This window comes from Prionailurus bengalensis, chromosome A3 (assembly GCF_016509475.1).
Source record: "Prionailurus bengalensis isolate Pbe53 chromosome A3, Fcat_Pben_1.1_paternal_pri, whole genome shotgun sequence".
In the NCBI taxonomy this organism is placed as follows: domain Eukaryota; kingdom Metazoa; phylum Chordata; class Mammalia; order Carnivora; family Felidae; genus Prionailurus; species Prionailurus bengalensis.
Genome location: NC_057354.1, coordinates 50084090 through 50098947, shown reverse-complemented (window position 1 = coordinate 50098947; position 14858 = coordinate 50084090). Strand labels below are relative to the sequence as shown.

Sequence of the window (14858 nt, the reverse complement as noted above, 5' to 3'; positions counted from 1 at the left end):
AGATGGGAGGGGAAATTCAGCATGAACACACCTATGTGCTGGGCAGCACAGGGTCCTCGGAGGGTCTGGCATCATTCCCTGTAACCGGGGCCCCATGCTAGATCACTGAGGTCACACCCAGTTGAGTGGCCCCCCCTCTGTGTCCTGCATGCAGTCTGGCAGACAGCTTCATGACAGAGGAACCTGCTCTCCGTGGGGTGTAATGTCTACCCATGACCCAGCTCTACCAAGCGCCTCTCCTGACAGCTGCCCCAGCCTGTGCTGAAACCTGCCAGCCTCAAACCTGTTCTCCAATTCTAGCCAGCTCTTCAGAAATGAGGATGTGAGAGGAGCAGGACTTTTAGAACCACCAACTTACAGGAAACACAGGGAACTAAGGGGCGTACTGGACATGCCAGACAGATGTGCTCAGAAAAGCCAACCTGGGGAAGACACAAAGCCCAATCTCTGTAACAAATCAGTTGCAGAGAGAGAAGAGAGGTAGGCGTGGGGAAAAACCTACTGATGACAAGATTTAACAGACAGCAAGCAATTACATGGTTAGGCCCTGCCAGGGTCCAGATTCAAACAAACTATTCCAGATATCTGTAACTTTACTATCTACGTGAGAAGATGGTATCATGTGGTGGTGTTCAAAAGGGTCTGTACTTATTGTGGTTTTGGAGGAAAACATCATCGGGAACACGTGTGAAATACTTAGAGGTAAAGCAATTCCAGGTCCAGAACTCATTTGGAATGATCCAGCGGAGTCTGGGATAGGTGTATGGATATTATTACTATTCTTCCTACTTTTGTCTATGCTGAAAAATTTTAATAATTAGCATTTAAAAAACTGTTTGAAAGCCTGTATCTCTAAGAAATGCACACTGGGATACTAACAAAGGAAATGGCAGGCACTCGGGGAGATGACCATGAGCTGCTGGCTGGGCAGACAGTGCCTGGCCCCGCCTGGTAGGCCCCCATAAAACAACTGTGCTCCACAGTGTCCTCATGTTCTCTGATGACAATATGAGGCTCTTGGGGGAAAGTGGCAGAGGGTGGGGACACCAGCCCTAGAGCACAGAGTATGATGAGAAAACCCATCCATCAATGAGTAATGGCAACATACTGGGACTATGTGACTGAGTATCCAAAAGCATGTGTCACGGTGAATAAAAAATGAAATAAAGCTAGGCTGAGCTCACTCACCATGGGTATACATCTGGCTGATGAAGCAGCCAGCAATCTATGTCCACTCAGCACACGAGTACAGGGAAGTGAGTGGGCAGCATGCTGGGACCTGAGAGCTGGGCACAGGTGTGGAAGGGTGGTGGTTGTACAAGGAAAGGCATTGGATGGAGGGCCAACAAGTCCACTGAGGACTTCCCTTGGGGCTAGGACCCCCACTCTCATGTGCTGGGGTCCCATCCAGCTCCCTCTTAATGCTGAGCTGATGGACACTGAACCTACTCAGCCCACAAGCACACCTGGGGAAGCAGGGGGCCTCTGGCATTCCGTGTGTATCCTGGCTCTGAGCCTTTGCAGTCTCCAGTCCACTGCGCAGCTGGCACTCAAGTTGGGACACAGTGGCACTGACAAAAAGCATGGTGGTTTGTGCATTCAGGCTAAATATCAAGCAAGATGCAAAGAGAATATCACCTCACCTTGCCCCCGATCATGACAGTCCTGGGCACAAAGGCCTTGGTTGGGTCCTTCTTTATTCCTGTAGGACAAACAAGAGATTCAGATAAGGCACTGAAGCCAGACATGCCCCTGCTTTGGGACACAGGGTGGTGACCAAAATCCTCAGAGATCAACTCCAAACCAGGGGACATGGCACAGCCACTGGGCCCCCATGTGCCTATTAAGAATTCCCACTTACAAAAGGGGGACAAGCCCCCTAGATTCTGCATTTATATCCCATGGTGAGGAAGGAGGCCAGAAACAGACTCTTCCAAAAGGCTCACAGGAAAAGATGCACCTCTGTTTCCAGAACAGCCCAAAGCAGGTGCCTGGCTTGAGTCCAATCAGTCACCAGCTGTCAAGGCCTTTGCACATGATGGGTATATGACAAAGAGGGGACCTTGAGATCATGGTAATGGCACTGTCAGCCCTCAAGGGATGTCAGGCGAGACCCCAAGTTCCCCGCCCCCCTACCTTCACTGTGATAAGAGGTGAGAGGCTATCCAAAGCTCTCTCACACAGGGGCAGCCAGAGGGTCAAGTTATAACAGTCAGCTCCCCTGCAGCCCCAGCAGACTGAGGGTGTTCTCACCAGGCCCCTGGCTTTCAGTACCAGTGTATATGGGAGGTATTGGAGGATGTCTTCACAGAGGGGTGAGGCAGCCCTACACTGCCTTCACCAGAGGCCAAGAACCAGCCAGAGCAGTGAGAATCGGGGCTGAACTAACTCCAGGTTCTGCCAAGAACATGGCTGTGCCTTAGTTCTGATATCCTCCTGTTTCCAGAAATCAGACAGAACAACAGAGAGAATAGGAAAAAATAAAACAGAAACTACACTTCCACCAAAACTCAGAAAGAGGAAAGAGACACAAAGTCCAGGCCACTGAACAAGTTCTGCCAGTTTATAGGGTGGGTGGGGAATAGGGCTTTGAGCACAGAGGTCTCAGGACCCAGCCTCCTCAGAGGAGCCGTCAGCAGGGCTGGTGTCTGGGGCACAGGAAGGAGGACGGGGGCCAGGAGGGCAGACCTCACCAGCCCCTCTCCTCTAGGAAACCCAAGAGGAAGGTCTGGCATCCTGGGGCAGAGGCCCCCAGGGCAGAAATCAGGGGAGCCAGGGCAGGTGGCCTCCTGAACCAGCCTGGGCTTGGAGAAACAGGAGTCCACGGCTGCACAGAGAGGTGCCCGCAGCTGCCTTGGGGTGCCACAAAGCCCCTTTGGTAGCCCTGGGAGGTGCAGCTTAGGCAAATTTGAACAAACACAATACGTGGCTTTGCTACAGACAAGAAATGAAACCGACATCCCAGTGAGAATACCCAAATCTCCAACCTGTGATGGACGTCAGCTTGGAAGAGTCCACGGAGCTGAAACCAAGACCTCAGGGGGAGGACAGGACATGAAAGTGCACAAAATGAGAACTGGCAGGACACAGGAGTGACAAGAAGCCAAGAGACAGAAAGGCACAAGAGACAGAAGGCAAGACACAGAAAGCACAGCACACACAAAGGATGGAAACAAGAAAAGCAGACAACATAGCAGAGAAGGAAAGACCTTTAGAAAAGTTCAGAGAGCAATGAAGAGACAAGAAGATGATAGGTGGAAGGAACCTAGCACGCACCTCGCTGGAATCCTGGAAGAAGAAAACCAGAATAGCTGCACCTAACAAATGTTTTAAATTCATTTCAAGAAAATTTCTTAGAAATAATACAAGACCACAGTAGATGCATTCAGAATGCCCTGAGCATCAGGGAAAACTGACCCACAACGCTCAGCACCAAGACACAGCCCAGTAAAGTTAGCACAGGTACTCAGGACAGCAATGCCTGTGTGCAGCAATGCACACCAATGCCCCATCCTCCAGACAGTGCAGGACAGACCTGAAAGATGCTTAAGGAAAGAAAGTAAAGCCAGCAACGTCACCTGCAAACCGTCCTCCATGTTCTAAACAAGCAATAATTCAGATCATGGTCCACAGGAAAGGCTGTAGTGAACCAAAGGGAAATCAAAGCAGGAAGGCAGGGCAGGACGGCTGGTGGTGACAGAAATCAGGCTGGGGACTGGGATGGCACAGCAGAGCATCAAGGCTGTCTGCTGGACCAGGGAGAAACCGTGCGTGCACAGGCAAGGGAGATGGTGAGGTGGAAATGAGCACAGGCCCCCAGCTACCTGCCTGGTAGAATAGCTGCACTCATGGGATGCCACGGAAAGCAGGCCCAGAAGTGGCAGGTCCTGGGAAGTACACAAGACCGTGCAGAGACTAGGACTGCAGGGGGTGGGGGGTAGCTGGCGCATGGGAGGATGTTCTTGAAAGGAGCTTTGCATCTTGAAAAGAATATTTGTGGTTCCTTTGGTTTTCAAAATGAATAGTCACAGCATTAAATTACAAAATTTTAAAATACAAGTTTTTCCTTAAGGCTTTGTTATATTTATAAATCTAAAAAATATTCATATTTACTTTTGGGGGTCTTTGATTCATGTTTGCTCTCATAATTGAATGCTGCCTGAACAATTTAAGGTACGTGTATAAATTTAACACATTCTATTTCATTGTTTTAAGTGCACTTTAAGTGTCTCTAATAAGTAAAATATTTCCAAATAAGACAAGTCTAATGACAAACAACTAAATTTGAACTAAAAACTAAAGTCAACATATAGCCCAGCCTTTGAGTCCCATGACGCCACGGAGGACCCACTAGGACTGTGCAGGGCTGCAGCCAGGGCCCTGTGGCCCCCAGGGACACTCACGGTTGTACAGCGTGATGATGTGCAGGCAGTTCAGCAGCTGCCGCTTGTACTCATGGATCCTCTTCACATGCACGTCAAACATGGAGGAGGGGTTGATTTTCACCTTGTATTCCTTCTCCAGGAATGCAGAGAACTTCAGCTTGTTTTCCTGGGGAGAAAGGACAAAGATGGTCGAACCCCACAAGTCCCCAAGGTCTGACTAGGCTCCAGCTTTCCACTCAGAGCCAAGGGGACATCTCTGTCCCTCCACAAGCCACACAGCAAGGTGGGGACTCTTAGAGGCCACAGCTGAGGGTGGAGACATTTTGAGGAAGGGAGGATGGGGGAATGGGGTGCTGAAGGTGGGCACACTCCAAGAGTCGCAGAAATAAACAGAAAACTAGACCAAAAGGCAAACCTGCAAAAGGATAAGAAAAGCAGAATAAAAGGGAGTCACGAGTGTGGTATAAAGGACACAAATGGGGACAGTCAGGGGGGAGGAGACTCAGGATGAAGGACTATTTCAGGGCCCTAAGACCATGCGGCAGCCCAGCAGAGACACAGGCTCATGAGGGACTGAGTTCTCCATCAAGGCTGCCACCTGTCAGGTTTGGAGGGTTCCAGTGGCCCCGGCCTGTCTGGCTGTGAGGCTGGCTGCCCTGGGGAGAGGCTCTCATGCAGTCAAGCAGCACACCCGTGCATAGACGCCAGGACCAGATAGACTTCTGGAGCACCTCCCAGGAATGAGCTCTTCCTGCAGAACTTGGGGCCACGCCATGCCCGGGCTGCTCTGGGGTCTGCACCCATCTGCCTGCCTGCTCCATGACCTGAGGGCTGAGTGGGATGGATGGACTTGGCGGTCACTGGGCCAGATACCTGGAACACGCAGGAATGCTGCCCCATGCTGGGCCTACCTGCTTGACCTTGGCCACGTCCCTGATGAGTGCCTCATCGTTGACCAATGGCAGCAGCTTCTTCAGTTGGCTCAAGTCAGTCAGGAAACCCTCCCCGATTTTCTGGAGAATCATAAAGGGACACATGCTTGGGGTGCCTGGGTGGCTCAGTCAGTTAAGAGGCCACCTTCAGCTCGGGTCATGATCTTGCAGTTTGTGAGTCTGAGCCCAGCATCGGGCTCTGTGCTGACAGCTCAGAGCCTGGAGCCTGCTTCTGATTCTGTCTCCCTCTTTCTGCCCCTACCCTACTCACACTCTGTCTCTCTCAAAAATAAATAAAACATTAAAAAAAAGGGGATACATGCCTTCTGCCTATTGTAGGACCTGTCCTCCTGAAGACTGTCCTCCATTTTGTCATCCCCACCTCTGCTTTCCTCCCTGGATCTGCTCTGGCTTGGCTCCAGGCCAGCTTTTCTCTCACAGCCCAGCTCTGGGGAAATACCCCCACACTGTGGCCTCGACCACTATGGGCAGCCCCGCCCCAGCCTCCCTCTCAGTCCCTGGGCTTGTTCCTGACATTATGTCCCAATCTGGTCAAGCTCAAACATCCACAACAATCCCATGAGCTTCCCTTGTCCCCTTCACAGAAAGACCCCAAACCTGGGGGCCAACCGTGGCCCAGCGGCTCTTCCTGGCCTGGGCCCTGTCTGCCATCCATCCCCAAGGCTCTGCACCTGCCAAGACTGTGAAATAATGGAGCACCTTCCAGTCACTTCCTGGCCCTGAACTCTCTGCACTATAGCAGCGTGGTCAGTCCAAATGTACCTCTCATCAAGTACCCCGCTAAGTCTCCCTGCTGCTAATGTAGGATCAAGAGGAAAACTCCTGGCCTGCAAATGCCCTGGCCACTTCTGAGGCCTGTCCTCCCTCTGCCCGCCTCGCCAGGCACTGAGCCTCACTGGCCTTCCAGCTCCTGGGTGGGCCACGTCCCTCCACCACAGGGCCTTGGAACAGAGATTCACTGCTCCCAACTCCCTCCTTTTAGCCCTTTGGATCTGTCTTGCTCTCCCTTCTCCAGGGATGCCTTCCCTGACACACGCAGCCCAGGCAGGCAATGTCCCTACCACAGACTCTCAGCGGGCACCACCCTACAGCCACCTACTGCACTGTCAAGGCTAGCTGTCACCTGGTGTGCACAAGCACATGAACAATCAGTAACCACTGCATCTCTGCCTCCCAAAACCTCTTCAGTGGGCCTGTGGCTGCTGCTCAACCAGGTGATCCCACCCCAGGCCCTCTTGAAGCCCAGGACCTCACTTCTGAACTCCTGCACAGGCCTCTGGGGCCATTGACTGACTGCCCAGCCCAGCCTAGCACTCCCACATCTGTGTGGCAGCAGGACCCCACCTGGGGTCCCTGGCCAGGAGCCACCACTGGTCAACACACTGGTGATGGGCCTGAGGGCCTTGGGCAACAGATGAGGTGCTAAATGTGCTCACAGCTCTCCGGGGACTCAAAGGCAGCTGGTCTCACCTCCACAATGGTGTCGGCTAGCCCCGGATTACACAGGAGCAGCCACCTTCGGGGTGTGATGCCATTTGTCTTATTCTGGAACTTCTCTGGCTCGAGCTCATAAAAATCCTTAAAGCTAAAACACAGGAAACAGACAAATGTCACAATAAACAAGGTGAGCAAGAGAACATTCAGAAATCCCACTGGCAGATCACTAAGCTCAGTTTTTTTGTTGTTTTCTAAGGAGCACAGAGCAGTCAGCCTTGCTGCCCTCTTTTGAGAACAGTAAGCATGGAGCACATGCTTTTCAAAGCACTGCACAGTTAGTCACATAGCAATAACCACACAGGTAATGGAACCTGGCCATCTTCCACAGTGAATGTGACATTGAAGAGGGTACAGGCTATCATAGAGCTTGAGAACCAGGGTTTAGTTTCCTCATCTGTAAAATGGGGATGCACCTCTCTGAGAGGCTTGCTGTGAGGATCTAAAGACTATAACACATGAAGTGCTTGGGCTGGTACCAGGAACACAGAAGCCTCCACATAGACAGACCTGGTCTGGGGTCTACCTGGTGCTCACGGAGGTACTCTACATACATGTGGGTCAAGGATGGCAGGAAGGAGTTTCAAAATCATGTCCCACCAAAAGAGGGAGGGAAAACACTGGGAGATCTGACCTAAGAATTCTTCCTTCCTCTTGCTGACGAACCCTGACTCCTCCTGCCCTAACCTGGGACACTCTTGAGCAGGGCACTCCTGGCACCTGGCCAGCAGCAGATGGCTCCAAGACAGAGCATCTGGACAGACAGAGGACACAAAAAAGAGGAGGTGGCACTGGTGATATCAAAGGCTCAACACCCTAACATTGCCCACGGTGTCCTCAGCCACTGAATAACATGCCCTGGGCAGTTCAGACAGTACCTGCAAGGGCAGGAGAGCAAGTGTGGAGCCTGGGCAACATGCCCCAGCCACTGTGTGTATGGCTGCCAACAGTGCCCAGAGGCGAGTCTAGGGTCACGAAGAAGGTACACCCAGGTCAGCGCAAATGCTGGCTCCACTCACACTGACTGCTTCACGATCTCTGAGTGAATCCTCGCCACGCCGTTGACAGCATGGGACCCGATCACACACAGGTGGGCCATGTTAATCCGCTTGCAGTCCCCTTCCTCGATCACAGACATCCTCCGCAGGCGGTCCACATCCCCAGGGAACAGGGAAGCCACGTGCTGTAGCCAAGTCAGAGAGCAGGAGGTGAGCAAGTGGTTAACAGGAAGCCCAGGGGCCCCCATGGGATGTTCTGCCTCCTCCAAGAAAATCCCAAGGTTGCTGCACCCCAGACATACATTCAAACTCCCTGGATGCACCTCTGAGAGCCCCGGGCATAGCAGGAAGCTCCTCCACACTGCTGCAGCCCAGGGAAAGGCCTGACTGGCCAGAGGACTCAACAGAGCTATTCTGTGGGAGGTGACAGTAGGACCGTGGTGCTAAGATGTGCCATGTGACTTAGAAGGAAAAGACGAGAGTGCTGCCCTGTTGGCCTAGGCAAGGTCTGACCAATTGGGAACGGCTACTTTTTCACCAAAAGGTTAAACAACTGAACAAGCACACATGGATTCTAAGTTCCCCTTTCCCTGTAGCACTCTTCTCTCCATGGGTAACAGAGGAAAGACAAATGCTGCTTTATTTCCAAATCATCCAAATGCTGCTATGGTGTCTCAGGACCAAGGCCTCTGGCATTCCAGGAACAGACTCTTACATTTGAGCCCCACATGGGAATGAGAACATTTCAAAAAGACCTAAATCCACGACTCCCACATACACAGCAGGGGTCTAGGTCTGGGGAAGAGATTTACCCAGCAACGGCCCCTGAACCCCAAAGCCCTCTGCTGGACAGAGGGCTATTCCATGCAAGAAGATACATGTCGCAGGCCAGACAATTCCACATAGAGGACAGGAGGAACGTCCACCTCTTCCAGGTGCAGGTGCAGCCCACCACCCCCATCCCCAATCACGACAGGAGGGGTGGTCATCTCGGGGGCAGCATCCCTAAAGCTCCCACCCATACCCACCCCCACCCTGCTCACATCAAGGTGCCTCTGGTTGATGGCGTAGATGATCTCCAGGTGCCGTGGCAGGAGCTTCTCAAACATGGACACAGGCCAGCGCTCCAAGGCCTCAGGTAACACAGTGTGGTTGGTATATGCACATGTCTTCTTTGTGATTTCCCAGGCCTAGAACATTCCAGAACATTCCAAATTGTTTTGTTTAGAAACAATCCGCTTTTCTACCAGATGCTCAGGGAAAAGTCCATCAAAGGTAGATGTTCGGATCCCACTTGAAAGGGGCCCAGGTGGCTACATATCTCTGCCCTCTGGGGCTATCTAGAACCTTCTCAAAACCTACAAGTGAGCCCCATGCCCTTCGCCTTCCCAACGTGACCACGAACATTCTACTTCCTAACATAGTACACACACATAAATGAGTGACGCTTACCTCATCACCTGGCATCACTCACTTTTCTTCTGTGAACCATTTTTTGTTTGTGAACAAAACAGAGCACCAAACAATTTTCTACTTTATTTCCACCAAACTGATCTCACACCCAGTTGGAAACACTGGGAAACTGTGTGGCCTCCCTCCACTGGCCAGGGGCAGATGGGACCATGGGGGCACTACCCAGCCCCGCCCAGGAGTGCACCCCAAACCAGAGGGGGCTCTGGGTTCTACAAAATGACATGAAAATTGTTCTAAAGTCTTATAGTTGATTTAAACTAGATCAAGAAAATCTTGCTTTACAAGCATCCAGGACCAAATAAGTTGAGGCAGAAGAACTTATAAAAAATTTAAACAATGTGTTTCTTTACACTTAATACTTCTGTGGTTCTTGCCACAATTCTAAGATGAGAAAATGTACGTGAAAAGCTCTAAGACGTGTCAGAATTTTTTCCCAGTCTTCCATAAAACTGCTCTTCTGTGCCTTTGTGCCACTGCTCCACCTATGGTGTCTTAGTCCCTTGGGAGAAACCCCAGACCTGCTCTTGGAACATCCGCCTCCTCATGGCCCTGCTTCTCAAGGACAATGTCCCTCTGTACTCCCCAGGCCACAGGGGATAGGTCTTCCTCAACATCCTAGGGCCAGCTCAGTACTCACCACTGTTGTTGGGACAGGCTGGAAGGTGAGGGGACACTGTCACCCCTATGTGCCCAGGTCTGCAGGGAACACTATCACCTTATATACCCAGTTGTGACAGGGACAGTGTCACTCCACATGCCCATCAGTGTGGGAACACAGTCACCCCGTGTGCCCAGCCCTGTGCCCTTGTCTTCAGTGCTTACCTTGTCCCAGTCTACTTTCTCCACATCCACCAGTATCCGCATGAGCTCAGGGATGGCAAGGGCTGGGTGGGTGTCATTCAGCTGGATGGCAACCTGCAGTTTACACAGGGTGATCCCCCTCAATCCCCTTGCCTGCATCTGCATGGGTGCAGGTGGTCAGTGTGTGCAGAATCAGGGTCCACAGCCGCCCACCCCTGAGGAGCCTGATCCATAGGGCTGACAGCAGGGAGCCCTATGGCACAGATGCTGAACCTAGCCTGAAAACCAGCCAAGGAGCAGGGAGGACAACAGGGCAGGGTTGGGAAGATGCCATGGGCTGGCTCTGCAGTAGGACCCTTGGCACCCCACCGAGGCTCTTCTGCTCTCCACAGCTCCCCCTGACCCAGAATGTTCCTCTCACCGAGGATATGTTGGCTTTGTTTAAAATCACTAAACCCAGCCCATCAAATGCATCACGCTTTGCCACGGGAACCTTTTACAGTGTCCCTTGCTGCTCCTAAGGACACCTAGTGTGGCCCTGGTCAGAGAGGAGGGGGCCTGGCCCCTGATGACAAGGAAATGAGGGGGGCTGCTGTCCTCTCCTCATCCACGCCCAGCCTTGAGATAGAAATCAAGCCTGGGAATGTCCTGTCCTTCTGCACAAGACCCATCAACACCCACCTTGTCTGGGAATGTCTCAAAACAGGTTCTCACTGGGTCCCGGCAGCCAAACTTGGAGGACTTAAAGCGGCGAATGATGTCCTGAAGGGTAGCAGCCACCACAAAGTACTCCTGCTTCAGGCGCAGTTCCTTCCCCTCGAAGAACTGTGGACACAGGACAGCGCTGGCACCAACAACAGCCACCAGGGCCACCACAGGTCCTCAGGGATACCCCCACCCCCACCCCAGGGCTCAAGAAGGGCACGAGGCTGGGAGGCCCTGCTCCAGGGACCATAGAGACCCATGTGTGCATGAGAGGACGAGAGCCCTTGAGTGTCAGCATGGTGCTGACACCTCCATCACCACCATCCCAGGGCCCAAGGTCAGGTAACCTGCAGCTCAGGGGCACAAGCAGAAGGTCTAGATGGCCTGACCTGTGTGTGATCTTCAGATAGGGAAGCAGCCAGCAAATGGTCACGGTGCCCTGTGTGAGGACACCAGGCATGCAGGTCTCGTTCCTTAACAGCCAGAGCCACTCAGAAGCACAAGCTCCAAAGTGTCAGTGTCCTAAAAATGCCTTGTACCTGAAGCTTTAGAATCTGCTTAAAATCTTGGCAGGGGAAGGGGGAATGCGGTATGTTTGGTTGTGAGCCTTTCAACACCAATTCCCTTTGCTACTAATGTGCACCTGTTACTCTGATAAAACAAAGAACACACAACCCACTAACAAAGGCAAATTCTAAGGGCTCTTGTCTGGCAACAACAAAGCCACCAGACACTAAACTCAGTAGCAATCACTGGGGACTGTGATTGTTACTTCATCTAGTGGGTGGTGGCACATAATTAAAGCTTTTCGAACCATGACTGGCGTATGTCTCAAGGCATCACTGAAAAGCAGGGACTGCTATTCCCATTTGAGAAATAGCTCATCCAACTCCTGGGGAAGTGGCATCACGTGCCAGAAGAGCAGAAACTGACTGGACGTGAGGTCTGACGAGTTCCCACATCCCCCACACGTTGCTCTGCATACGGTCTTGCACAGAGTCAGCTCAGAGCCAGCCTCAGGGGCAGCCGGGTACACAGCAGTATAGACATGTGAGGCAAGGCCAAGAACCTCCTGCTGTATCCTCTTAGGGAGAGAGCAAAGGGGAGATGCTAACAGGCACACTTGGACTTGTGGGGCTTTGTCAAGCATGCTGTGGTGCCCTCACTCCGAGGAGCCACACAGGGCTGCTAGTAGCTACTTACGTGGTCTCACCTGATGAATGGGAGGCCAGCAAATAGGTCCTTCTAGACAGCCCCAGCCCCTAGCACACTTTCCTAGCAGAAGAGAAGCAACCACATGAGATACTCACATTATCATTTGGATACAGGACTCTGGAGATGTTCTCGGCCAGGTTCCTGTCCAGGACCGCCTCGATGTAGCCTCCCACATTAACTAGGGGCAGAAACAGTGAGGTCAGAACCCACATCCCTTCCCTTGACTCCTCATGTGCCCTTTCCCTGAAGGTCCTCCCTCACTTCCCTGAACTGCGTGAGGGACGTTCCTGCACAGAAGATGCTCCCAGAGCCATGGTTTCACTCTGCCCCAGGCCCAACCTGTATCCCCCACACATCCTGCAGAGCCCTAGGCCCCTTGGTCTTTCCTGAGGGCACAGGGTTCCATGAGCAGTGGCTTTGCTGGTGGGCTCTCCCTGGGAAGCCCTGGTGCTCTGAGGACACTGCCCTCTGGCCTCCACATTGAGAGTCCTGTGCTTTGCACAGCAGTGATAGTGCAGACAAGACAAGAGCTTCACGGGGTGAGTTTGGGAGAAGCCATCCAACAGAAATAAGAGGGTCAGAACGCACAGTCATGGAGCTTGAAGTCATTGGGTGCCTTGGCAGACCACAGCCTCATGGTGTTGACGGTGTTGTTCCTGTAGCCCGGCACAGGGGTGTCGTACGGCATAGCCAGCACCACCTGGCCGAGAGATGGTCAGATCCAGTCAGCTAGCAACACAGTCCCCAGTCCCAGGCCTTCTCACCCCAGCAGCAGCATTCTGCTCCCCATTGGTGGCCAACCTGCTTGCCCTCTGGCTTTTCTCCTTGTGCCCCAAATCCCTGCAACCTGCCCTGTGCCAAGCCTGCAGGCCTCCCCAACTAAGACCACCTGTGATGGCTCTGCAGTAAGGCCCTGACCACACTCCTGAGGTCATTCTGTCTTCTCTAGCTTCTCCTCCTTCCACACTGGCATTGATTTAAGAATTCTTCCCACTCAGATCTTCAAGGAGCCACTGTGTCAACCTCACTCACACTCTGTTAGCAGTCATGACTCCAGTGTCCTTGTCCTCTCTCTGCCCTCCTTCCTCTTCTCACTCGACCCACTTGTGTAGTTTCATGACCCAAACTAACTTCTCCACAGAGGACTTCTATTTCTGACTTCCATTTTCCAATGCCTGCAAAAGGCTCCTCCTGTTGGGAAACTTGACCTCTAACCCTCAGAGAAACCAAACCAGCCCACATTCCACTCACAACAGAAAATGCAGGGCCTGCTCTCTACCCACAGAACCTGCCAAGCTCCTCCCACCCCGATTCCAGTCTGTCCACAAGTATCTGCTTTACTCTTGTCAAGCACAGGAAGACACACACCAGCCTCAAGGTCACTTCCAACCCTCAGATCCTCTGATGAGGTTTCTCACATTCAGGTACGCTCACGGGGGCTCATACAAGTTCAACTATGTGGCTTTACGAGATGAAAGTGGCTCTGACAGCCAAAAGGACTGTGTTGATAGCATCACTAGAGCCTTAGAATCACTTTTCCTTTCCCCTCTACCCTCACCCCTGCTCCCTACTCCCCTGCCCCCCAAGGCCCTATCCAAGCCAGTGATAAGCCCTACAAAGCATCCCTAACAGCCCAGGGCTGATAGAAATGCCCCAACGGTCTCTATGCCTCCCTACATACATGACATGCTCATCTTCTACAAGCACATGCAATCAGATAACTGATCTTATTCTCTCCTCTTTTGAATTAAATACAACTTATTATGGCATTTTAGGCCTCCATAACATGGCTCCAGCCAACCCTAGCCCATGCACTCCTTAAAACTTATGCTGCAGAAAATCTGGATGACTCACTTTTGCATGCTTGGGACTTCTCCAGTCTCCTGGGCTCATTGCCCCACATCTAGATGGCTGAGCCTTGCTCATTACAGCTACCCCCTCACAAAAGCTCTCCTGCTACCTCTCTCAGTCCCTTAGCTGAAACCACTCAGATGTGCACTGTCCACCATCCCAGAGCCTGGACTGGACTCTCCATGTTCTTGCCCTGGTTCCCTCATCAGTGCCTGTGCCCTGTGCTGGGACATCCATCTAGACCACCACATGCCCAGGACTCTGATAGCTCAGTAATGGTGGGCGGCACCCAGGAGACACTACTGAGGCCTGTGGTGTGTGGTGACTGTGGTGAATGCATGCATCAAGCACCTGCTGTCTAGAGATGCTGGGGACTATCCATGTCCCTCCAGGGATTAACACCCTGCCCCTGTCACAACACTGTCCTGCTAGCCATTCAATGACTGCTAGTCTGAACCCCAACACAAGCCCCTATTAAACTGCAAAGACAGTGGCTTCACACTGAGTGTTTTCCACTGTCTGGGCAGCCCTGACAATGTGTAAGAATTGAGTGTATGAGAACAAAACCTCCCAGGCAGTCACCTTGGGTCAGGTCCTCTGGGGAAACAGCACACCTCCCACTCCCAAAGGGAATGAGGAGTGATGACAAAATGTGGCAGCCAGCTCACTCAGCCCCACACTTCCCTGGGGATGCCCAGGGTGGATACCTGAGTGTCCAGCCACCTGACACCCTCAGGGGTGTGCTCCACTCTCCCGTAGAAGTGCACAGGAAGCATGTATTCAGGCCGGGCTTTCTCCCAGGGGTTGCCATAGCGCAGCCAGTCATCTGCCTCCTCCACCTGGAAAGGGGCCGGTGGTAAGGTCAGCTCTCTCAGGTGGCAGTGGGGAGACAGTCATGGGTGCAGGGCCACCCCTTTCCACTTCCCACAATGACCATGCTGTTGAGATACCGACGCCATCCAGCACTGAAATAAACTATAGCC

The 14858-nt window shown here is 52.5% G+C and overlaps 1 protein-coding gene across 1 annotated transcript in view; it reads right to left on the bottom strand.

The window, feature by feature from the left end:
• The window catches only part of PYGB (glycogen phosphorylase B), a 59656-nt gene that overhangs the window by 7843 nt on the left and 36955 nt on the right, over nt 1-14858 (bottom strand). The window contains exons 5-15 of the mRNA XM_043604738.1: nt 14583-14714; nt 12613-12724; nt 12120-12202; nt 10786-10929; nt 10126-10218; nt 8874-9020; nt 7852-8015; nt 6809-6923; nt 5297-5398; nt 4404-4551; nt 1644-1702 (exon numbers count right to left, since the gene is read on the bottom strand). Of these exons, the coding sequence (XP_043460673.1) occupies nt 1644-1702; nt 4404-4551; nt 5297-5398; nt 6809-6923; nt 7852-8015; nt 8874-9020; nt 10126-10218; nt 10786-10929; nt 12120-12202; nt 12613-12724; nt 14583-14714 (1299 nt within the window). The remainder of the gene's footprint in view (nt 1-1643; nt 1703-4403; nt 4552-5296; nt 5399-6808; nt 6924-7851; nt 8016-8873; nt 9021-10125; nt 10219-10785; nt 10930-12119; nt 12203-12612; nt 12725-14582; nt 14715-14858) is intronic.